The sequence below is a fragment of the Misgurnus anguillicaudatus genome, chromosome 11 (genome assembly GCF_027580225.2).
Source record: "Misgurnus anguillicaudatus chromosome 11, ASM2758022v2, whole genome shotgun sequence".
NCBI classification, from domain to species: domain Eukaryota; kingdom Metazoa; phylum Chordata; class Actinopteri; order Cypriniformes; family Cobitidae; genus Misgurnus; species Misgurnus anguillicaudatus.
The window spans coordinates 15,436,606-15,461,650 of record NC_073347.2 but is presented as its reverse complement, the minus strand read 5'-3'; the positions used below and the strand labels follow the sequence as shown (position 1 = coordinate 15,461,650).

The window sequence follows — 25,045 nt, the reverse complement described above, 5'->3', positions numbered from 1 at the left end:
AAAATAAATGTCAACAAATGTTATAAATTACTTATCATTTTGATATATTAATATATTTATATTTGATCAAAATGTTTCCTTTCATTTAGAGAGATCTGTTAAAGATAAATTAAAATAGGCCAACAAACGTAACAGCTGACCTAGCAGAATCAAATTTCCTGTCAAATCGGTTAGACAATGAAAGGATGTTCCTCTTTTTTTGTATGCGGGAATATGTAAGAAAATTATGACATTGGTGCCAGTAATATTATTTACCGTTACAGTGGGAACAAAATCAGGTTTTATTTTAGTCATAAGCAACTAGTTTGTAATTGTCAGACCAGATAACCCAAAATATAGTTAACATTTGTGCATTTTGCGGTTCCTTTTATCCAAAGAAATGTGCACTTTTAATTAGAGGTGGACACTACTTGATTTTATTTTAGTTACATTTTCCAAGCATCTGTGCTTTATCAGAGTGTTTGTCTTGGGAAATATTTTACTTTACTAAAAACTGTTCACTAAATTCTAAGGCATAGAATGTACCAGATGTTTAATGTACTTAAATATTAAATATAAACCAAAAACTTGAAATTATGAAATGTAGTGGAGTAAAAATGATGTTTTTCCAAAGAAAAACACTGATAAAATACAAATACTTGAACATTTACTTTTATGTAGAAAGTAAAATACTTAAGTCCAAATGCTCTGCCAGTTGCACTACAGGAACACTGAGTAATATTGTTTTATTCATATTTATTATTTCACTACAAGCAATATCCATTACAAACCAAAATGTAACATTATATAAGTATATATAAAATATATGAAAGATTTAATGCATAAGAAAAAATCTCATCAAAATCACAATTGAGACTCCTACAGTCTCCACATGCTGCCCTAAAGAGCCAAGCTAGGAGATGAGTCAGCTTAAAATCTTTGACAATTAAATATAATTGTAAATGTCTAATTATACTTCTTATGACATAAAAAGCACACTACTTAACCATAACAGCATGTTTTAAAGCCTAATGTGGATCAATTATGCCATCAGATTAACTTTATCCCATGTCTCTGGAATATATGTTCTAAAAGATAACATCCAAATCTGTCATATGCAAATCAGTTTCCTTGCACTCCCATTGATTCAAGACCACCATTATTATCAACTGTGCTGCCAACTATTTTTTAAAATTTGAATTGAATGTGACCTGTTGTGAAATGAGACTTGTGAAAGTCAGAAAAGCTTAACAGTGAGAAAAGCTTGGTAAGACGTCTGGGTTTTCCCAGCTTGATAACCATTACTGTATACACAATGTCACAATGTGATGTACTACAACATTGTAATATGACACTGATGCTGCTATAGATATGTGATCCTGCTTGTGATTTAATGTTTTCTATATAAAATCATTCTATATAAATGTAAAGAACATTGTGTGAAAATAACCCTGATATATTTAATATTGACTGAATATAGGCCATGTCAAAGATTGAAATCAATAGATGCTCCCAATCTCATAATTAGATTACGAGACTTTAGCCTGGAAATCACAGCAGGCTCACATATTTTCAATATAATTCTTGACTTTTCTGTCTGTGTTCAGTCAAGCTTCATTGTTCTAACATAAAAATAAGACATTCATTGAATAAGATCATAAACAGTATGTGGTAGTATACCATATTATTTTAACTGATACAAATAGTAGTAGCAAGATTGAAATTGACATATAGTGTTTTTCCTCAAATCAACAATATGAACTGTAACATAACAAAGACCCACTCACGCAATGGTTAAAAAGAGCAAACAAGATCAAAACAGTCTTACTCAAAAGGTGCCTGAGCTAGGCTACAGTACTGGCATTTAGACTACAAAGCTCCTCACATTCACTGTGCTAGGCTGTCACTGCCACTAAGGAATTTCTCCACACACAGCGGAGTATTGTTGCCAACTCGCATCAGACAGTAGGACACACTCACAAAAGGTTTGATGAAAATCATGTCCTCCAGGACTGTATGATTGTAACTTTTTCAACAGTAAATACAGTCTATACTACAAACTTAAAATAAGTGTCTCAAGTTTTTGGTTTCTGGCACTAAAAGCTATTGCTGTCCTTCTACCCCAGATTGATTTCTCCAGCAAACATGGTAATAAGCAGAATTACAGCGAATCCAGTGAGCAGCCCAGCATTTTGGATCAGGAAGAACACAACCTTTCCTCGATAGCCTCTGTTATGTGCTGCCATGATACTGTTCATCTCTGGGAACTATAAAAACAAGAAACAGTGAATACCAATCTAAGGAGAGTTTTAAAAAATAGTTCACCCAAAAATATTTACTGATGTCTCATTCTAAACCCATCTGAATTTCTTTTCATTCTATCCCATACATTTTGTAATGGTCGGAATGGGACTAAAATGAATACAAAAGCTAAGCACACAGGAGCTATGTTATCTGAAACCTGAAACCTATCACTCCCCATTTCTTGCAATTCCTATAATAGGACTGAAGCAGAATGTTAAGAATGTCTCACAGAGGAAAAGTAATATTAATTGACAGAATTTTTATTTTTAGGTAAATAATGTTTATTTTTTTAACATATCTTGAACCTAAAACAGTTAGATGGGAGACGTCTCACCATGTCTGCAAGGGAGATGTAGAGGAACATTCCACCAGCGATAGCAAAGATTGCATTTGGGGCAAAACTTTTGCCCAACACGATCCCTAACGCAAGACCAAGATAACAGCACATAGCTGAGAGGAGATTAAAACACGCAGCCTGGGCCACACTCATTCCCGAGTTCAACAGAATCACAAAATCACCTACAGAGACACAGAGCATGTGTTTGAAACAATATGCCAGATATACTGGTACTTTATGACGAGTTCAGATGCAAAACCCTCTAAGTGCGTCTGACATGTTTCTCTTTTTATCAGACTCTTAAAACAACACCAAAGAGTTTTTTTAACCTTAAAATAACGTTTCCAAAAAAGTTTCAGTCGTTCATCTACTCGAAACAGGGTGAACGGCACTTTCACATTTGCTTTGCAGCCCTCTATCGGCCAAAACCGCACTAAAGAAGTTTCCAACCGTCGGGTCGCGGTCCTGTAGTTCGAGTGAAAACTACAAAAACTTGCTATACGCCAGACCTACAATCCAATCAGAGCCAGCTATGCTGCAGTATTTACGACATTGGTAATGGACAATTACGCTTCTAACCTGTAGGGGGAGCAAAGAGCAAAAACTCTTTAGTGTTGCTTTAATGGATTCTGCCAACAAACCGGTATTTCTGAATGGTCTGAGGGTAGCCTGGGTTTCCCCATGCTGCCTTGCGCGCAAATTTATTCACCCTGCAGGTCTAGCATGGAAACTATGGACCTTTTTTGCCCCTGAAATAGGGAACCAATCACAGAACGGGGAGGGGGCAGCAAGACGAGGACGACGTCTATGCGACACACCGAAGCAGTTTTGTTTATCCAACACGGCAGCAGACGCAAAGTTATTTTTCAATGCAGCCTTAGATAGTGTTCGAAGTTTATTTTAAAAAAAAAGAGCAACTTTTGGCGTTAAACAATTTTATAACCAAGAAGGATGTTTGGATATGGCAAGACATGATAGCCACAGAGTTTTATAGGACCAACCTGCTAGGCATTGTCGTCGACGAAGTCCAATTAACTTATAAATGGTAAGTGGTATTTATTAATATCATATTGTCATTATGCCTGTACTGTGGTTGTCAAAGTTGCCCCTAAATTGTGTTGCTTTTCAATATCAATATACAGCTACCGGTTTAGTAGCATAGTTTTCAGCTGTGTGCACACGTACCTGATAAACGTTGTCTACATACGTCATCTGGTATAATTGAAACGATTGGCTATGAGCTAAGTACAGATCCATTTGATAGACATTCGTAGCGCCCAATAAACACCTCTGGGCATTCGTAAACCATGCCTCAAATACAAGAAAATGAGCATGTGGTTCCCAGACCACTTCTCATTCTCTATGAGACTGGTCTGGTGTTAGCAAGGCTAGTCTGAGGGCGGGATTAAGCAGATTTAAAAAGTAATGGATGAACGTATAATACGTGCCAAGAGCGTTCGGTTAATTTCATTATCTTATTTTTAATGGAGATGGCGTTTAGCGGCTTTTGCATCTGGTGAATGATCTTTGCCATACCCAGCTCATGAGGGAACTCTTCACAGAAAATGGCAATAGAGGTGCTAAAGCCAGTGAGCAGGGATAGTGTGAAAGACGCTCCGATGGCCAGACCATCTATGAAGTTATGAAGGGCATCACTGAGAGTGATCATCCACGCCACAGTCTTTATTTTAGACATTCGGTCTGCTCTCAGCCAGTGACAAGCCCATAAGACACATGCATTCTGCATGCAAAGAAAAGAATGGAAAAAAATTAAGCAAATTAAAACCCTGACTTTGAGTATTGACTTGAGTGCCATGTGGCTCTGTAAATTATTAATTTTTACTGTGTCTTTAAACATCTCTGTGACATTTACACCAGTTATATTTTTATATATTTTTCACATATAAAGTCAGTTACCTGGTCAATAGCTGAGCTCTCACTTGGACAACTGGACTTTTCATTACAGCTGATGTCATGATGAGTGTGGTTTGTAATGATGTCACTGCTGATATTGTTTATAACAGTGTCATTGCTGAAGGTAGTGATGGGGATATCAGCTGACTGCAGGGGAGGGAAATGACTGTGGCCAAGCTGCAGTGGGAGGAGAAAAATAGACGTCTACAGCCAGCTGAATTTGATTTACAGAGATATCCAAACATATCACAGCTCTTACCTCTGTATCAGTTTTCAGGGCCATCTTTAAAACTCGTTCAGTGAAGAACAATACGTAAAACCCACCGAAAATCCCTACAGCATTCAATACATAGTCATCATCTTTGGGGTCTAATCCAAGAGCCTGTACAATCAATAAACAAGAATATTATTGGTAACCTGCATGAAGATTGTGTAAATGCATTTGCAAGGATCATCTTAGGCCCTCTCACAGTCCGTGATTCTTACCTCGGGGATCAGTTGCAGTACAGCATTTGAAAACAGCGTTCCAATGGCCAGTCCAATGAAGTAAGTCAGGACTTTTGGAAAATATGATTTTTTTGTGAAAGGCACCAGAAATAACCCTAACAGAGCAGCAAGGTTAATCACAGTCACAGCCAGGAACCCATAACCCCAAACTGCAGAAGAAAAACATGGTTGTGGAAAAGCTAAATAAATATTTTGCATAATGAATGTTCTACTTTACACCCTTAAAAATAAAGGTTCTGAAATGGTTCTTTGCAATGATGCCATAGTAAATTGAAAGTGACGTATTTGCCAATGTAGGCCTATGGTAACCCATTCCAAACTTGGCATTTAACCCATCCAGTGAATAGTGAACACACGCACACCCAGAGCAGTGGGCAGCTATCACTGCAGTGCCCGGGGAGCAATTAGGGTTAAAGTACCTTGCTTAAGGGCACCACAGTCGCAACCCACCAGTCGTGAGTCTCGAACCGGCAAATCTTGGGTTACGAACCGACAATCTAACCACTAGGCTACAACTGCCCATAGAAACATTTTACGAAATGTTTAGGAAAGACTTCTTAAAATGTTTTTATTTAAGCTTATATAGTCTGTAAACTTTTCCACTACAAAGAACCGTATGTGCAACAGAAAGGTTCTGTGAATGTAAAATGTTCCTTATGGAACCATACATCCTGAAAGAGAACTTTTTAGGAAACTTTATGTTTAAGAGTGCAGTGTGTTCCAATACAGAAACCTAAAATATTTTCTAATACCGTCTCAAATACAGTATAGAATAGTGGTTCTCAAACGTTTTCGGCGTATGGCCCCCCTTGTGTACGATGCATCGCTTCGTGCCCCCCCCCAAAGAAAATGTATGACATAAAACATTCTAAAACTTAAAATTTAAATTTAACAACACATATTTAATTATACAATGTAGTGCTGTTGGTAGTGTTGTAGTTCTCAAGACCACATTTTAAAGGTCTTGGTCTCGTCTTGGAATCGACCGCATTTTTACTCGGTCTCGTCTCGTCTCGGTCTCAGACAAAGAGGACTCAGAATTTTATTTCAAGACCGGTCAAGACCACAACTGATGGCACATAACAAATTTATTTTTTATTATTAATTTTATGCACTTTATTCAGGTTTGGCATATGATGTTGGCATTGTTTAAGCCATTTAAGTTTCTCCCAATGACAATTTTTCTAATTTTATTACTAAAAACACCTGCATTGTGTTAAGTGGATGGCAATCCATCACTTCGGTTTAGGGGTAGATTTACATAAAATGACATCCTTACCCAAACCCAACTCTAACCCCAACGCCAGGCGACAATTGTTAAAAGAATAAATCAAAAAAATAATATAAACCAATACTTTGTGAGATCATGTTGCTTCTATTTGCTTATAGACAAAGATAAATTCCCACATATCTGCAATGCCTTTGATTATTTTATCAACTTCTCTGATGCCATACGCGTGCACACACACACACACACACACACACACACACACACACACACACACACAGACAAGACGTGCCTAATCATATGCATATTCCACATTTTATCATAAGTGTTTTAATGCAGTGACTTGCACTGGTCTTGGTCTTGACTTGGTCTCGGCCTGTCTTGGTCTTGACTTGGTCTTGCTCATGACTCGGTATCGGTTTAGGTGGTCTTGACTACAACACTAGCTGTTGGTTAGTAGACTTATTTTACTGGGGTTTAATTACACAGAAACTCTGAAAAATGTATCTATTTTATCAAATGTCATAAAACTGGGGCACCCCTGGCACCATCTCACGGTCCCCAGTTTGAGAACCACTGGTCTGAGAGCATCATTACCATATCAAATGGGAACAGACAAAGGGTTTCTATTTCTAAATGTTAAAGGAAAGGTTCTTAAATTTAGTCCCTTGACAGTAGACAAAAACCATGATCACACAATCTTGTGTAAATGGTAGTTTCCAACAAAAAAGTTTTTAAAAGTGTCTTACTGAGTCATTCTGCATATTCAAAAGGACTGTCTCCATGTGTTACATTGCAATCTCCAATTTCTTCATAATTCTAACTTTATTCTAGTCTGTGAAAACCCAGTCAATTTTATTTGTTGTAGTTTTAGTATTTAAAACATAAAATCATCCTAAAAAATAGAACATTCTATGAAAAATAACCTTGATATCTTTAAGTCATGTCAAATATTGAAATCAATGTGAAATCAAACTTTGATCATCTCATTACTAGATTATGAGACGTTAGCCTGAGTTTTACAGACAGGTCACATATATTTTTCAAGACTTTACAGCATAGCATTCACTTGATGATAAGTAAGTTTGTGGCATTGAGAGCATTACTCACTTTTGTGGTCAGAGACAGTCAGGTTTGAAGCAGGTGTATAGGGACAAGCAGGCAGCAGGACCTGAGTGAGAACAGCTGGACACATCATCTCCAGATCATCAATGCTTACAGTAGAAGCATTACCTAACCCAAAGGCAAAAAGCAGCTCGCGCAACGACAAACACTACACAGAGAAAAAAAGTTATTAAAGTAAAGACTCTTTGAAACATAATTTATCATCTGCCATTCTTACCTAAATGGTAAGATATAAATAAACCATCGCAACTGTTTTAATATGAATAAGAGAAAGATTAATAAAACACAATAGGCTACATAAAGTGTGTTGCACAGATGGGACGCAATGCATTCTCTCGCATCATTACCTCAACATTCCTCAGAGGATTGGCGTCATTATCGATAAATGCCGAGCGTCTGCTTGTAATGATGTGCAGTAAGTTTTCCAGGTTTTCCGTGGAAAGTGAGCTGTTCTTTTCATCGTAGAAATGCAAAACACTTTGCAGAAAACTTTCCTCCATGTTACCGTGTGTCGATGCGAGCAACTTAACCTCGCGACTATCAGAGAAAGTATGCGCGCGCACTAAAAACGCATAACGAAACACACAGGTTAAGATGGAAAATCCACTTCTTTCATTTCCTTTTGAGGGATGAATCGCAATCTCCCTGACCTGGGAGTAACCAATATTTCTAGGCCTTAATCATAATACAACAGACCCGCCTCAATGTCGAGTGATGATATGAGGAGCTGATACTGCATCATTTCGGCAACAATGAAGTCTTTGTGTACACTTCTCCTAAGTCCCGCAACCTGCTCAGCTCCCACTTTAATTCACCCTAGAAGGAAGTTACCTTTTATCACTAAACATTTCCCAAAAAAAGGAAATTTTTCAACCATAATTTTGCGTTTTTATTAAGAAATATATTACATATTTAGATCTTTTATCAAACATTGCACCATCAATCCTTGTTATTAGTTTTACTTTGTCTGACTTGAAACACATTCAACAGGTGTTACTATAAAAAGCAAAGATGGTGGGAAAAGACAAATACGTTGAAAGTAGGCCTACAAAACAAATGTGTTTGTGTGAGTGTCGTTAAATGTGACAATGGCATCCAACCCAAGCTTACATTCTGTTACATGTTGTGTTTTTACACGGCTATAATGTAAAAAACCATAACTCTTAACCTTTCATTTCGGGCACTTCTTTGTATATCCAATAGTTTCCCATTACAGTTTAAAGTTAAACACACAACAATTAGTAGACATCCCTGAGAGATGTGACATGAAGTTTTCCAGTCAGTTCCTCGGCAGTGGTTGGTCTCCATGCACCGAAAAAAACGGTGTAACTTGTAGACAGCATCAGGAAGCCATTGACATTAAAGTGACCGGGAACATCATCAACATCCAGCCAAACATACAAAGCAGGGAAAGAGCAGTGTAGAGTCACGGCATAATTCTGTTCAATATCAGAGTCCTTTACGGTAAACTATAAAACAGACACACACAGCATTTGTCAGTCAAGTTTGTTTTAAAGGTGTATTGTGTAACTTTTAAAAGGATCTTTTGACAGAAATGCAATATAATATACATAACTATATTATTAGTGGTGTATAAAGACCTTACAATATAAACTATTGTTGTTATTACCTTAGAATAAATTGTTTTAATATCTACATACACTGCAGGTCCCCTTACATGGTAGTTGCCATTCGCACTGCCATGTTTCTACAATAGCCCTAAACAGACAAACTGCTCTATAAAGTGCGTTTTGTAACTATGTTGTCTCAGATAATCACATGTTTGTCCTGTGGCTGCAACCGTAGCTTCACTATTCGTTTCGAAGTGAGGGGTGAGCTGTGAACTGCCTTTGGTTGCAATTTACAGTCTCACCACTAGATGCCGCTAAAAATCTACATACCGGTCCTTAAAAGCCATCTATATGACTTTCATAAAATGCCTCTTTTTATTAGGAGATATGGTGTTTTATTTATATACAGAAGTTTTTTGTTACAGTGTGTATGTGTGAGAGTGTCTCTCACCGTGATGTTGGGTTTCTGCAAGCCCTCTGCGTCCTTTGGAGAACTGAGGAACATGTGATTGCGAGCACTGATCATTTGACCTTCAGGACTACGAAGATGAAAAGTGACAAGGCAGGATTGCCGAGTGCAATTCACACATTTTGTTAGTACATCAGAAACAGGAAGCTGAAACACCAGACTGCTCTCTCCTTCTTTTATTATAGTCCAATTAGATTCTAAAGAACACACGGCATCAAAGCTGCTCCAGCTGTATAATTCCACCTGTGCGTATACAAACACAACATGACAAATATCAATCATTAAAAAAAGAGTTAACATTAAAGGGACAGTTCACCCAAAAATGATCATCATTTACTTACCCTCATGTTGTTACAAACCTGTATTAATTTCTTAATTTCTTGCTGAACACAAAGGAAAATATTTTGAGAAATGTTTATAACCATACCCTTTTTGAGCACCACTGACTTCCGTAGTAGTACTTTTTCTTACTATGGACATCACTGGTGCCTGTTTTTGGCTTTTATTTTTACAAATATCTTTCTTTGTTTAGCAGAACAAAGAAATTTATACAGAAAAATATGACAGTGAGTAAATGATGACAGAATTTTCATTTTTGGAAGAACTATCTCTTTAAAACATTAGTTCAGGTCTTGTGGTACTGACCTGGACAACAAATAAATGACATTTTTGTGCATGAATGTTTTGCAGATTCACTGAAACCAAAAAGGCAAAGTGCGTATTTTTGCACCACCAAACAAAATTGAAACCACTGGACACCAAAACTGTGAGTAACAACCTGTAAACCTGGAGAGGGACAACCTGGATTTAAATGAATAAAGTAAGTCACAAACATGATACTGTACCTTGGCTTTGACTTTGTGGTCCGAAGTATGGCTATCAGAGATGGCATAGATCAGCAAATCTCCTTTATTCTCAAAACCCACTGAGAGGATAGGAGCATAGAAATCCACAGCCCAATAGTGCAGCATTTTCCATTTACCACCAAACTCTAAATACACAGAATGTCCAGTCATAATGCATTGTTATGAACATTACAATTATAAATATACAGTACTGTGCAAAAGTCTTAGGCCACCATGCTACCATTAGATTTGTTGTTTTTGCAATTGTATAGTGATTATTATAATTTATTATAATACAACCAGAAAATACAGGAAATGTGTATGTAGTATTAACAACAGTATAAAAGTATAAGCTGAAGTGTCAAGTAATTAAGGTAAACTCCCCTTCCACTTGAGCAATAGCAGGCAGCTGCAGGATCTCTTAAACCTAAATAAAATTAAATCCTAATTTCTAATTCTAATCGAATGACTTCAGGACTTCAGTCTCCTAAAAAAAGCTCAAGATGTGTTTCGTGACAAGAGATTTCACACTAAATACTGACTGATGCCTAAAGAAGACATTTAGTTATGAAAATTGTTTTGTTTTTAATTGTGTGTACATATTTCCTGTATTTTTTGTATCCTGTATCTTAATAAAGATTGAAAAATAAATATGGATAAACATTAAAACTTAGCTATAAAACAACAAAGCTGGTGATGGTGGCCTAAGACTTTTGCACAGTAATGTATATACAATTATAAATGACCAAATAAAACTAAATACTATTAAACTAATAATCAACAAATATGCCATCCTAGTGAGCAATAGTAGTGTAAATTTATTTACCTATAGAAGACCAGGAAGGCCCCTGCCAGATATCATTGAGCTGCCAGTATAGGACGCCCATCGTATGACCTTTGCCGTCGATGATCTCACTGCGACTGCGACGGTAAAATTCTGTTTGTATCTTTACACATTGTGCCTGCATGACCTGTTTAAACCAAAAAGTGGCCTTAACAAAATAGCTCTGCATCACAGTGTATCTGGCCCATCACTGGTGTGTTCCTATGGCAAAATCCAAGACATTGACTTTTCTAATATGACAATCATGACCTGAGTGATGTAAATGGTGTCTCTGTATCTCTGCACTGGGTCTGTGCTGTTGGGCAGAATGTAATGTAGCTTCGTCTGGTTTAGCATCTGCTCATTTCCATCTGCATGATGTTGCCGATGAGCTGAGAAATCACTGCTGAAATCCCAGTCTGAAGGCACCGAAACCTACAATGTATAAATACAATGTAACACTTACAGTACACATGCGTAAGCTTATGTAGTCTCTACTGTGTAAAAAAGCATTTAAGGTGATGTGAAATAGTGTTTGAAACTAGTTTTGTAAATGTTTTAAGCTGAAACAGAATAATGAATAACATTTGTATTGATTGAACTATGTGTTTAATGTGGACAGACATATCGCAAGTCACTAAAAAGTTGTTGCACTGAGCCTGGTTAGGACACTGTGTAAAACTGAATTACTAGTATTACCTTATTCAGGGTGGACAATGAAGGCCAGGACTGGAAGCCAAACTCAGAAGCAAAGCGTGTACGAGGAAATTCAGTCCAGTTCCAGCAATCTTTAGTATAGTTGTAGTAGTGGGTATCTCCATAGTGGGGGTCATAGGGGTTATTAGCCACCCAGCCTTCCTTCTCAGACTGTATCCCATTGGTTGGGCTGGACACCAGAAAAGGACGACTGCTATCTTCCTGAATAAAACAAGGTAAAAGTATAGTACCATCATGTATTTTTATGTACTAAATTTCAGTACCATAGTATATACTGTATCACCATTAAATACCATCACTGTATGTAGGATTGGGTAATGTTTTCACTTCACATATCGTTGTATGGATCTCTCACCTGCAGTACAATGTCTCTGATATTGTCAACATACAGATTCACGTAATCTTTCACATAAAGTGGATGCTCAGCAAAAGGTAGGTTAAACCAGTTGGTTGCTATGGCAGCTTCATTCTCATTATTTCCACTCCAGATGATCACTGATGGATGAGATTTCAGTCGTCGTACCTAAAACACAACCACTGTCTTGTAAGTGCAAACGACTGGCTTATGAAAGTTTATACACGTATTTAATACATAAATTGTGCAAACCTGTTGTGTGACCTCTGTCCTCACTGTCTGTATAAAATCCTTCTCTGTAGGGTACAACGCACAGGCAAACATGAAGTCCTGCCATATCTGACATGAGAGAGCAAACAACCAAATCAATGCCATCTGAATGAATGAAATGCACGTCAAAGGCTGAAAACATCATATATGACAAGGCTTTACCATGATCCCGTACATATCACACAGGCTGTAGAAGACGTCTTGTTCGTAAACTCCACCTCCCCACACTCTTAAAGCATTCATATTTGCCTTCTGTACAGACCGGAGCAAGATTGTGATCCTATAATGCAAGTGCAAACGTATGCTAATGCTACAAACACAAGCACTTTTATATATTTACAAATGAAAATTAAGTCTGCAACTGGTTGTTTTAATGTACGTTATCTCACATGTCAGTGGTAACCTGGTCCTGAAATGCGTGAACAGGAATCCAGTTCGAACCCTTTAGGAAAATTGGCTTTCCATTAATTCGGAAGTAGAAGCTGAGGCCAGGGGAGGAGGGAATTGGCTCCTGGACCAACTCCACAGTGCGGAATGCAATCTGTACCAAAAAATAGGGAGTAAAATGATGCAGATGAAAGCTTGACATTATTAAAAAAATGACAACAGACAGAAATGTTACCAATCTGTGTGCTTTTAGTGTCTCTCCACCCTCCACGTTGATCTCAATCTTCAGGTCATAGAGAGGCTGCTCACCATGTCCAAAAGGCCACCAAAATCTGATACTGGCATTCTTAAAGGGAGCACATCATATATCCTCATAAATATGTGATTTTCCCAAATGTTGAATGATAAAGGATGGTAATCATCATCATGCAGAGAATGTTACCACATAATGTTACCTGGTTGACCTGAAGGAGAAAAGACTTTATATTCTGTCCAGGTGTAGTAAGAGACAGACTAAAATCTGCCTCTGTATCTAATAACGGTATAGACAGATGGACAAAGCCCTTAGACGTAACTACAACATCAAAGAACAACTCCACTTCAACATTCCAGCTTGAATGTTCGGAGTCTGGACATGGGAAAGACAAAGGGAGAGTGTCAAACTACGAAATTCACCTACAGTATGACAATACATTGTTTAAGTGCACGCTTTTTAGTGTATCTGTATAAGATGGGTTAGGGTTACTTGTTAGCACTACTTGTTTCTTTCTTAACAACTGCATGCGTACCATCAGTTAAAGAACATGCCCACATTTTGGGAATTTAGCTTATTCACCGTAACCCCCAGCGTTAGATAAGTCCTTGCATGCCTTTCTCATCTCCGTGCGTGCTGTAACTCTGTCTGACGCAGCCCCCGCTAGCTTAGCTTAGCACAAAGACTGGAAGTGAATGGCTCCAGCTAGCAAACTGCTCCCAATAAGTGACAAAATGACGCAAACATTTTCCTATTTATGGGTTGTGATGTGTATAGTCACACCGTGTACAAATAACAAGGTCATATGAGACACAGACATCTTTTAACAGTATACGTACTGGGAACTATATTCTCAGAAGGCGAAGCACTGCTACTTGGGCAGAGTGATTTGTAAAACTCTGACCGAACTCTCTGCTACTCACCAGGAGGCTTCTCGGTTTCTGCGAGCAAATCACTCCGCCCAGTAGCAGTGCGTCGCTTTCTGAGAATATAGTTCCCAGTATGTTATGTTTACTGTTAAAAGATGGCTGTGTCTCATATGACCTTGTTATTTGTACACGGTGTGATTAAACAACATCACAACACATAAATAGGAAAATGTTTGCGTCATTTTGTCAGTTATTGGGAGCAGTTTGCTAGCTGGAGCCATTCACTTCCAGTCTTTGTGCTAAGCTAAGCTAGCGGGGGCTGCATGGAGATGAGAAAGGTATGTATGGACTTATCTTACTCTGGGGGATACGAATAAGCTAAATTCCCAAAATGTGGACGTGTTGCTTTAACCATAACATTGCTATAGCTACAAGTCACTCTGGAAAGGGTGTCACATTTTTTGATAAACTGTGTTCAAATTTCTTTTATATGCATGCAGTCACAAGTTTCTGTGTTTACCATATATTGGACTGGTGGTAAAACTCAGTAGTCTTAAAGTATTGAAGATGTCTAGTCGAACGTCCTTCCAGATGCCCAGTGTGGGGAAAGATGGACCCCAGTCCCAGCTAAATGAACTCTGAGCCTGAAAAACACAGAAAGGCCTTCAGCCACAAAAAAAGTGCTAAGAAGCCCTTCTACAAACTTTGAAATGTAACTTAGTTTATACCTTTCTAATAAAGTTAACATGGCATTCTCCTTTCTGTACAGGTGGAGGACAGGCAGGTGGCACGCTGTACTGAGTGTGGTCATGGCTTCTTTGAGATGCGTATGTCACAGCTGACATGAGCCACACCTGGAGAAGATTTTCCTGATCCTTCAGTAATCCAGTGACTTCAAAATCCTAAACAAACCCCAAAAATATTAGTTTAATTATTTGTCAAAACTACTTTTAAAAGTTGATTGATGAGATTTTGATTAAATCCTTCTTGTTTAATCCTCTCTATGCAATACATATATAATGTTTACTTCATAATATCATAAGTATTTGTTTTTATTCATTTACATATCTGCAAAACATGTTGTCTGTTTGTCCAATAGTGACTCCATTGAGAGAAATGGTGGAGACGGTGTCAACCCCTTCAAACACTAGAACAGCTTTCCCCGCTCCTCTGTAAAGAACATACAGCAGTAACATTTACCAAACTTCAATCTGTTTTGGACTAAAACATTGCTTTATTTACAGGAAAGTTTAGTAGGACACGTGATTCACCTGACATAAGCAGGAACTGAGAATGACGTAGTGTAAGTCCAGTTGTCAAGTGAAATCCATCTATATGCCAGGTCATTAAATCTGTAGTATGGATCCTGTTGACATGCATGAACATTCATAAACTGTGTTTCGATCAATGAGCTTAGATAATATGTGAAAGGTTTTGCTACAGCATACCGAAATAATTCCCTGACGCTGCAAAGCTGTGTAAACACAGCCCGGTACATCCGCACTGAGAGAGAAAGATGAGTTTGAATTCAACAGCTCCCATTTTCCATTTAGAGAGATGCTTTCAACTCCCGGACTCTTAATTTCAAATGCAAGCGCGCGGTTAAGTCCGATAACAGCCAAAGAATAAAGCAACACTGAAGACCAAACCACATAATTCATGTCTAATAATCATTGGAAACTTTACGAAGCTATCTCAGGATTATATTGTGAAATAACGCGACGTTTCATCACTTTAATACGGCACTTGACCATTAAAATGAAAAGCAAAAGGACGATCAGCTGATCTCTCACGTGCTAGTGCAAACATCCGGTAGCGTTAAGGAAGTAGTTATAATTAATTTTAACATAAAAAATTATTATTTTAATAATGTTTAAATTTTTTATATTATTACACACAAATATGCGTGTAAATGGGGTAGGTCTGGCGGAATAAAACTATTTGAGAAGTGGAATTAGGGGACTTTTATTTTGTCGTGTCGTCTGTGCGGTTTACCGTCGGTCTGACATTACAGTCTCCAAATGTTTTACTAGAAATTGAATCTTTAGTAGAAATTGTATTCTTACTTCTAACTGATATTTAAGTAACAAGGAAACTGAAAGATTTACAAAATTATATTATCAATTTTTCCAACATTCAAATTCAGATTTTCTTGAAACAAACAGTTGCTGTTAAATATTCTCCTTTCCCTGCTGAAAAAAACAGCATAGACCAGCATGGGAATTATGCTGGTCTATGCTGGTTTGATGCTGGTTTAGCTGGTGGTCACCAGTATACCAGCACCAAAACACAACATATGCTGGTCTTGCTGGTATGACCAGCATGGGATGCTGGTGCTAATGCTGGTTTGGTGCCCTTTTAGCTGGTGCTGATGCTGGTTTAGCTGGTGTTCACTAGCAAACCAGCGTCAAAGCACAACATTTGCTGGTATGCTGTTTTTTCAGCAGGGTTGCTATTGAAATATTTATTGATCTTATAATAATAACTAGTATATTTATTTCTCCACACTCAAAATAATCAAACTTGTTAACATTCAACACTTTGTGGTGTTAATGCCAGAATTTCAATGGTAATTTAATGAAACAAAATATAAATGTAAGCTCAGGGTAAACAATGGTACTATTTGTCTATATTATAGTAACAGGAAAACCCACACCACTTTCTACGTTCAGCTTATATATATATATATATATATGATAAGAGAGAAAAATTCAAACAAAAACAGAAACATAGTATAATGACTTATGCATCTTTATTGGGGGTAAAACATAGCGGGACATTAAACAGACATTTAAGCCAATCGAGTGAGTTGTATTTCAGTGCCACAGCTGTGAAATGTTGAACAGAGCTGATCTGAATGTTGCAATTCTTTACCATCAAACAGAATATAGTAATCGGTCCCACAATCCAATTGATGTACAACATCTGGTCTTTTCTCCTGTGATAGCATGCACTTAAGGAGTGAGACCCTATAGAAGCAGAACAGCCTAAAGACTTTCTCCAAAGGTCCCAGAGAAAACACACTGTGGTCATACAGGCATGGCATGAGTTGTGGAGTGAGAAGAGTTGATTGGTAGAGCGATCAATCGGATGCAGAGCTGAGTGTTAAAGAGTTTCCATTCAACTGATAGGAGTCTATCTTGAAACTTTAAAGTGTGGGAAGGCCATGAACAGGTCTGCATTCCAGTTTGAACAGAAACCTGGGGTTGTGCCTCCATAAGAGACAGATGGAAAAATGTGGTCTTGCAACAGTGTCCAAAACATGACAGAACAAACAAAACAGTTTGTAAATGAGTCCAGCCAACATCACATTGCATATTTCTGAGTCCATTCCCGTGCTATTCTGTTGTATCTGCAAAGTGGGAGAGAAAAACATTAGAGCCTTGAAATCAAGCATAACCTTCAACCAGCTACGGCCTCCAAAATGCAGTCCGACATTGTCAGTTTCAAACCTTTTTGATGCCAACAGTTAGTAAGTCATTGCATGAAATATAATTCGTTAACTTACCCATCTCTACCAAAGAAAAACACTAAACATTTGAATAACTATTTCTATGAGCATCCTTAAAGGAATAGTACATTTTCTTAAAAGAAAAATCCAGACAATTTACTCACCACCATGTCATCCAAAACGTTGATGTCCGTCCCCGCCCAGTCGAGAAGAAACTATATTTTCCGAAGAAAACATTGCAGAATTCCTCCAATTTTAATGGACTTTAATAGAACCCAACATTCAATACTCAACTCAACACTCAACAGCCCCCTTCAACGGAGTTTCAAAGGACCACAAACAATCCCAAACGAGGCACAAGGGTCCCATCCAGCGAAACGACCGTCACCTTTGACAACAAAAACAACAAATGTACACTTTTAAACCACAACTTCTCGTTGTGTAGATCAGGTCGTGATGCGCCAGCTGACCCCACTACGTCACCGCAATACGTCATTACGTCACAGAGGACGAACGCGAAACTCCGCCCCAGTGTTTACAAGCGTCTTAGAAGAGGACCGTTCCTACGTTGTTGTATGTCAACTAATACTAATTAATGTCTTTGTGGCAGTTTATTGTTTAAAATGGTCCGCAAATGTGCGTTTTATATATGTAACACGTGACCTCCCTACGCATTTACATTAGGTCGCACTGGACCGGACCTTGACGAAAAGTTGTGGTTTAAAAGTATACATTTTTTATTTTTCCTGTCAAAAATGACAATCGTTTCGCCAGACAAGACCCTTATGCCTCGTTTGGGATTGTTTATAGTCCTTTGAAACTCCGTTGAAAAAAACTGCCAAGTGTTGAGCCAAGTACCAAATGTTGGGTTCCACTAAAGTCCATCAAAACTAGAAAAACTCTGCAATGTTTTCCTCAAAAAACACAACTTCTTCTCGACCGAACAAAGAAAGACATCAACACCCTGGATGACATGGTGGTGAGCAAACCATCTGGATTTTTCCCCCAAGAAAATGGACTAATCCTTTAAGGACCGCTTGTCATGCAGTATCAATAATACTCATCATACGCATCATTTTACCTATCTAACAAAAATGTCATGCTGCTTTAAGACATTTCACTTAATAAAATTCATGCTTGCTGGTATATATGCAGGACAGTTTATATACCTTAACAATTAAAAGATCAAAGCAACCATATTTGTGATGGTTGATCATATCCATGGAAAGGAATACTTTGCCAATAACTTAGTTTTCCCAATTGTTTTAGAAAAGACATGATAGCATGTATTAGTGATGCACACCTGCTGTGGTCACACACTCATGCTGCACCACACAGGAAGCAACATTGCTTGCAGTGCTTCACTCTACAGTACCTCTAATGTTCACAATGCAGAGTTTTGCTTCACCTACAGCATGGCATATTTTTCTGTCCATTCCTTTGCCATTCTATTATACCTGATAGAGCATGTTGTGTTAGACAAAACAGTTCTATTCATTTGTTTTAAATAGACCTTTGTGTCAATATACACTTGATTATATGCATTATTGATAACTGTATAGATTACATAAACATTTCATTCCGTGTTTACCGTGACAAATGTTTTAATAAGAGAAAATAATATAGCTATCATTAAATATAGTATAATGAAACTTAAATGAACTCTTTAGTTGTGTAAATTATGTTTTTGTGTTTTGCTGATCGCATTTACTCTACATTAATCCTAGTAGTTTAAAACATTGCCCACAAATGTGACCCTGGACCAGTCATAAGAGACAAATTTAGAGCTGGGCAAAAAAATATTGTCTGTGATTCTCATGCGTATATTTCATAAGTAAAGCCAGTTCATTGACCAGCAGCAAATCGCCATCACCTGCCTTCAGATGGAGCGGCACCCACCACACAGAGCCGCGTCTCACCGAGAAGCTAGGCAAAATCGTATACATTATCGGAGGTTATTTTCCACGATTATGAGTGCAGTTTTGCAAGCTTCTCGGTGAAATTCGGCTCTGTGTAGCAAATGCCGCTCCATCCGAAAGCAGGCGACGGTGATCCACCACCAATCACCAAACCGGCTTTACTGATGAGACAAGCATGAGAATCGCAAGTGATTTTTTTACCAGCTCTAGTCAATTTTTTATTTATTGAGATTTATACATGATATAAATAAGCTTTCCATCAATGTTTGGTTTGTTAGGATAGGACTAAAGGGGGCTGAGATTAACCTATTTGAAAATCTGCAATCTCAGGGTGCAAAAAATTGAGAAAATTGCCTTTAAAGGGGACATGGCACAAGATTTTTTTTAAAGGGGGGGGTTAATGGTATTTCAAGCATTCTGACTTATTAACACAGTTATAGAGTTGTTTCCTCATGCTAAACGTAGGCAAAGTGTCAAAAATGCAGTTGGGCGTGTTTCAGAGTATTTCTGTGCCGAATGCACTTCGCCAGGGTTCGTACAAGTTTCGGCTAATTTTTTTCGATTACGGTTCTAACTGACGTTTCAGGGGTTTTCGATATGTATCACTTCTTTATGTGGGCTTCCGCCGGAAAACTTCCCCCGGAAAACCCCGCCCAGCCGTCAGTCAGCGGGAGACGCTAGAGCTTGCTAACAGCTTATCACGCCACTCAGCTTTGTTTAATTTCAAAAGTCAACAATGGCACAACAAGAAGTGTGTTTTTGGATGTAAGGAGAAGACATCCAGCCTTATGGAAACAATGGATATAGTTTATTATCCGGATTAGCAGCGGAGTTTTGCGTGTGTGTTTGATGCGGTGGATTTTCAGAACCGGGTCATGACGAGTTACACGTGGTAACTAAGTCTTCTGTCTTATGTTGGAAATAGGCGCGTGTATATTATATAAATGACACAAACATGTAGTGAATCATACGTTATAAGTGTTGTATAGTGTTGCATGACTCGTACTCGCTCCTCCCGTGTTATAACTCCTCCTTCTTCATTTTTTCGTACGTTATCGGAAAGACTCGGTAAAGCTAATCTTTCTTTTATAAATCTGATTAAACTAAAGACTCTTCAGAGATATAAAGGATGTCATACTACTCTATAGGTACTCCAGATTGATATCAGAAATGCAGAAACAGCGTGTGTTACGTGAGCTTTAAGATGTCCAATAAATCTTTGGTGTCCCCAGAGCACATATGTGAAGTTTTAGCTCAAAATACCATATAAATAGTTTATTACAGCATGTTAAAATTGCCACTTTGTAGGTGTGTGCAAAAATGTGCCGTTTTGGGTGTGTCCTTAAAATGCAAATGAGCTGATGAAATTCAAACACTTATCACAATGATGGTGGCTTGTTGAAATTAAAACTCAATTGTGCTTTTCTCTGCACTAAATGGCAGTGCTGTGGTTGGATAGTGCAGATTAAGGGGTGGTATTATTATAATAAGAGCTCCTTATGACATCATAAGGAGAGCCAAATTTCAACTACCTATTTTTTTATGTGCTTGTAGAGAATGGTTTACCAAAACTAAGTTATTCATTTTTTAGGTTGATAGAAGCACTGGGGACCCAATCATAGCACTTAAACATGGAAAAAGTCAGATTTTCATGCCATGGCCCCTTTAAAGATGTCCCACTGAAGTCCTTAGCAACTGCTTCCGCTCAGGAACATAAAGTTTGTGCCTAATGATTTTTGGCATAAAATAATTATTATTTTGACCCATACTATTTTATTGTTGCTATTACTACACATATACCTGTGCGACTTATAACAGGTTTTTTATGTCCAGGGTCACAAATACATCACTCAAAAATACAAACATGTACAACATAAAATGGACACCAAAATGATGTTTTTTACACTGCTGCAAAACTAAATGTCCACCTTTGCTGTAATAAATATTGTGGGTTTTGTGATGGGTAACAAAAAAGAAGTCAGAGAATAAGTCTGTAGCTAAATACAATAATATTAACAGAGAATATGGTAGACATGTGTGTAAGAAGAACACACACCAAGGTACCCATGTTTTGGCAGTACTTACTTCTCTGTATCTGTTTTATAGATTCGGGCGATTTCTGGTACAAGAGGGTCGTCTGGATTGGGGTCACATAACAGTGAGCAGATGGACAAGAGAACTTTAGAAAGAAGACATAATATAACGTAAGCACATCATCTTTTTTTTAGAAAGATATGTTTCTGTCTTTCCGTTTAAACTTCTGTTAAAAACAGATGTCATACACCTAACTGCTTTAGTATTGTGTTTACCTTTAGAAATGGTAAGTGCAGGTGACCACTGGGACCTGAGGATATCCAAACAGATGCTGCCATTACTGTTTATGTTGGGATGGTAGATTCTTGTAGTAAATGCAACCTAGCAAAAAGAAAAGACTGTTATGCACACCTACAGCTACACACACACAAGACGAAAGACGCAAAAGACATCTTACCTTTGGTGGCTTAAAAGGGTAATCTGTTGGGAAGTGTATGGTTAAAAAAAAAACGCCACCCTGATATGGACTTTCATTCTGTATTAACATAAAAATAACAAAGGCAAAAGCATCTTTAGTACAGTTATCATCTCATTTGAAGGTTTTGCTATATACTTCTATTGCAGTGTAACAACACAACTAACAATGCCAATATTACACTACTAAGGAAGGATGTTGTACAGCAATGTTTTAATTTTACTCACAGGCCCCATGATCGTTGCCTGCCAATGGAACACTAAGGGGAAGCATTGCATGTACTTCAGTTTACAAGAAATATGTAAAAAACATATATTCTGCATTATGTATAAGGTCTGAAATCTCACCATCATCTCCCACAGGACCAGCTGAACACTGTGCAGGAGGATCCCGCGCCAAATCAGTCAATTCCTATAGGAAACAGACAGAAATGTCATCAAGCGCATATTTAACTATACGCAATATAACTAGACTCATTTTCTCTCATAATAGCACTTGTATACAAGCCATAACCAGTCTAAAGGGTCAACAGTGGCACTTGGCCCTTCTTTCACTATAGTGACCGCAAGATGAAACCAGCAGATTGAATGTTTTGCAGCAGGGTGTATTTATAGATTCTGAAGGGTCATGAAGGAGAAGTGCTGCAATACAACCTGGACAAGTCCATAGGCATGTCCCTCCCCACTCCCCACATTAACGTTTATTTTTATTTTAACATTTTAACACGTGTATTGCATGACTTGAATCATTCTAGAGCTTTCCCATTGCTCAACAGGCCATCAGAGACTACGCTTCATAAGTTTTATAAATTGCTATTGAACTGTTTGAGATCACCTTAAACATAAAAACCTCAACATCAGTGAGGTAGTCAAAACTCATAGAAATAATACTAAAATAATAAAAAGCACACGTTTAGATTACATGAACTACAGAACGTCATTTTACTATAACTTATTACAATGTAAATTTGCCACGAGGCAGACAAAAAAGTATTATTTTTATCAAGCTATTATTATTATTTAAATATTAATATTGCGTGGATATTAGCATGTAATATCAAAACTAACGTTTTTAAGACGACGTACGTTACACGGAAAATATGTTGTATTCTGAAAAATATAGACACCTGTCAAATTCTTTACTATCTTGTGGCGCATAGAAACTGCACCAAGTTGTACCAAAAATAGCAATTTGATATCGTTATTGAAGAAAATTGGCAATACAAGCCTATCGCTTGTACTGGCAATGAACACCCTGACTGTGCTTTAAGAAATCGTCGTGTTCGGCTAACGCGCTAACGTTAGTAGACAATAAACAATCCAAAAATGAACGTTTGACACGCGGGTCATTGTTAGTTTTTTCGAGTCCAAATTGTACATACCTTTTGGATTCGTTTAAGCGCCATCTTCCCACTGGGTGTAGTGTCTCTTTAACAACTAGCGCCCAATATCTCTCTCTTTCTCAATATGTGAGCTAACCTGAGAGCCAGCCAGCCAGCCACCTAGCTAAAAACTAACATTAATGTCAAGACGTCAAAACATTCAATGTCTGAAAAAATGTAAACGTTTATAAATGATGTGGCGATCAAACTTGTGGACAGGCCCTGATCCCTGTCGTTGACTGAATACCCTGATGTGTGCACACTTCTCTATCAGTTTGTCTGAGCTGACAAGATGTCCGTGAGCTTGTTGTTAGCCACTTTCTAGCAGCTCCTTTTGATCGCTCAATGGCGAAATAAAGCGCGAGGGTGGCTTGTGCGCCACAGTGCGTGCTGGAGGACAACCGGTACTTTACTTATAATTTTTTCCATTTTTACGCTCAACATTATGGAGGACGAAGGTACAATATATATATATATATATATATATATATATATATATATATATATATATATATATATATATATATATATATTTTTTTTTTTTTTTTTTTTCTACAACAAATATGTCTTGCATTACTTTATTACTTATTTTGGAGTGCTTTTGTAAAACATCTCTATTTTTATTTTTATAAAAATATTTATTTTTCTTTAATTAATTTTACATGTAGGGGAGAGAGAATTTTTTAACACACACCTCTTTGCTACAAATGAACACTTAAAGTTTGTTTGTGGGATGTACCGTTATCATACAACTACACCGAAAGTGACAGGAGTGCAAACGTTACAACTTTCTTACCCCATAGGTGGGGTCAATTGTAACAAACAGAGGGTTTGTTGTAACACCTGCTAGAATTTTTTAAACACAAATAATTCAATACAATTCATTCTATATACTAAAGGTTGATATTGTTTATATATCTGCCTATAATAAATAGATATCCACACATTTATTCATCCATCCATGATCCTTCATAACCATACTTTTATTTTTGCATCAATGCATATAAATAAGACAAAAAATTATAATTCTGAGTTATTTCCCCTGATATTTTATTAACAGTTATCATTTTGATGAATAGTATTTACATTGTTTTCCTTTTATTCTCATTGTATACCTGAGGCTTAATTTTGACACTGCTAACCTCGCAGCTATTAGTTACTAGGAGTTGCTGACATGTTTCAAAATCGTGTTATGTTTTAGCTACTAAGACAGTGATTAAAATAATATAAGGTTAGATTTGGTAACTTACACACCCAACTCAGAAATATTTTGTTCAATGAAAACACATCAAAACTTTTCACAAATTCACAGGAGATCATCTTCTGACGGTATGAGATAAAGACCAAAAGCACAGATTGCTCAGCCCTGTTTAAATATGTAAAGTAGCCTTGTTACAATTAACCCCGCGTTAGTTTGTGCCTCGCTCACCCCTATTTATTTACGTGTTTGTCCGCATTTACACAAACAAAATTATAAACAAAATATTAGATCTTTGAATTCAGCTCATGAAAAATGGGGGCAAAAACAAAAGTGTTGCGTTTATCATTTTGTTCAATGTATTCACTTCCACTGGTTTATTTATATTTTATATACAGTTATAGTGATTGAATATCACAGATAAATGTGAGCCTGGTCCAAAGAACCAGTCATAAGGGTCAATTTTGTGAAATTGCTTTCCATTGATGTGTTTTTTTTCCTCTTTTTTTTTAGGATAGGATGATATTTGGCAGCGATACAACTATTTGAACATCTGAAATCTGAGGGTGCAAAAAATCTAAATATTGAGAAAATCGCATTTAGGTTTTTCAAATGAAGTCCTTAGCAACACATA

At 37.4% G+C, this 25,045-nt stretch overlaps 3 protein-coding genes across 5 annotated transcripts; all 3 read right to left on the bottom strand.

The window, feature by feature from the left end:
• Positions 1 to 710: 710 nt before the first annotated feature.
• Positions 711 to 8,239, bottom strand: slc39a8 (solute carrier family 39 member 8). 2 transcript variants are annotated; one of them, XM_055170083.2, is made up of 8 exons: positions 7,742 to 8,239; positions 7,380 to 7,542; positions 5,021 to 5,136; positions 4,794 to 4,916; positions 4,538 to 4,711; positions 4,157 to 4,361; positions 2,618 to 2,802; positions 711 to 2,246 (listed from the first exon to the last, which is right to left on the bottom strand). In XM_055170083.2, exons 1-8 carry the CDS (start codon positions 7,892 to 7,894, stop codon positions 2,097 to 2,099), a joined length of 1,269 nt encoding a protein of 422 aa, XP_055026058.2. In that variant the 5' UTR covers positions 7,895 to 8,239; the 3' UTR covers positions 711 to 2,096. The 2 variants fall into 2 exon arrangements, with proteins under 2 accessions (XP_055026058.2, XP_055026057.2); XM_055170082.2 differs by having other exon boundaries at positions 5,021 to 5,190; positions 7,742 to 8,235.
• Positions 8,240 to 8,345: 106 nt separating this feature from the next.
• On the bottom strand, positions 8,346 to 15,758 carry manba (mannosidase, beta A, lysosomal). Its single transcript, XM_055170081.2, has 17 exons — positions 15,402 to 15,758; positions 15,225 to 15,319; positions 15,018 to 15,123; positions 14,682 to 14,855; positions 14,474 to 14,597; positions 13,287 to 13,459; positions 13,067 to 13,177; positions 12,834 to 12,985; positions 12,607 to 12,724; positions 12,427 to 12,513; positions 12,175 to 12,342; positions 11,802 to 12,020; positions 11,373 to 11,537; positions 11,106 to 11,250; positions 10,280 to 10,425; positions 9,417 to 9,677; positions 8,346 to 8,863 (listed from the first exon to the last, which is right to left on the bottom strand). Exons 1-17 carry the CDS (start codon positions 15,612 to 15,614, stop codon positions 8,633 to 8,635), a joined length of 2,688 nt encoding a protein of 895 aa, XP_055026056.2. The 5' UTR covers positions 15,615 to 15,758; the 3' UTR covers positions 8,346 to 8,632.
• Positions 15,759 to 16,688: 930 nt separating this feature from the next.
• Positions 16,689 to 23,556, bottom strand: ube2d3 (ubiquitin-conjugating enzyme E2D 3). Of its 2 annotated transcripts, XM_055170563.2 has the most exons (8): positions 23,214 to 23,556; positions 22,180 to 22,243; positions 22,060 to 22,091; positions 21,815 to 21,892; positions 21,633 to 21,738; positions 21,409 to 21,502; positions 18,780 to 18,861; positions 16,689 to 17,305 (listed from the first exon to the last, which is right to left on the bottom strand). In XM_055170563.2, the coding sequence occupies exons 1-7, from the start codon at positions 23,235 to 23,237 to the stop codon at positions 18,813 to 18,815; spliced, it is 447 nt and encodes a 148-aa protein (XP_055026538.1). In that variant the 5' UTR covers positions 23,238 to 23,556; the 3' UTR covers positions 16,689 to 17,305; positions 18,780 to 18,812. The 2 variants fall into 2 exon arrangements, with proteins under 2 accessions (XP_055026538.1, XP_055026539.1); XM_055170564.2 differs by lacking the exon at positions 18,780 to 18,861 and having other exon boundaries at positions 23,214 to 23,554.
• Positions 23,557 to 25,045: the final 1,489 nt, after the last annotated feature.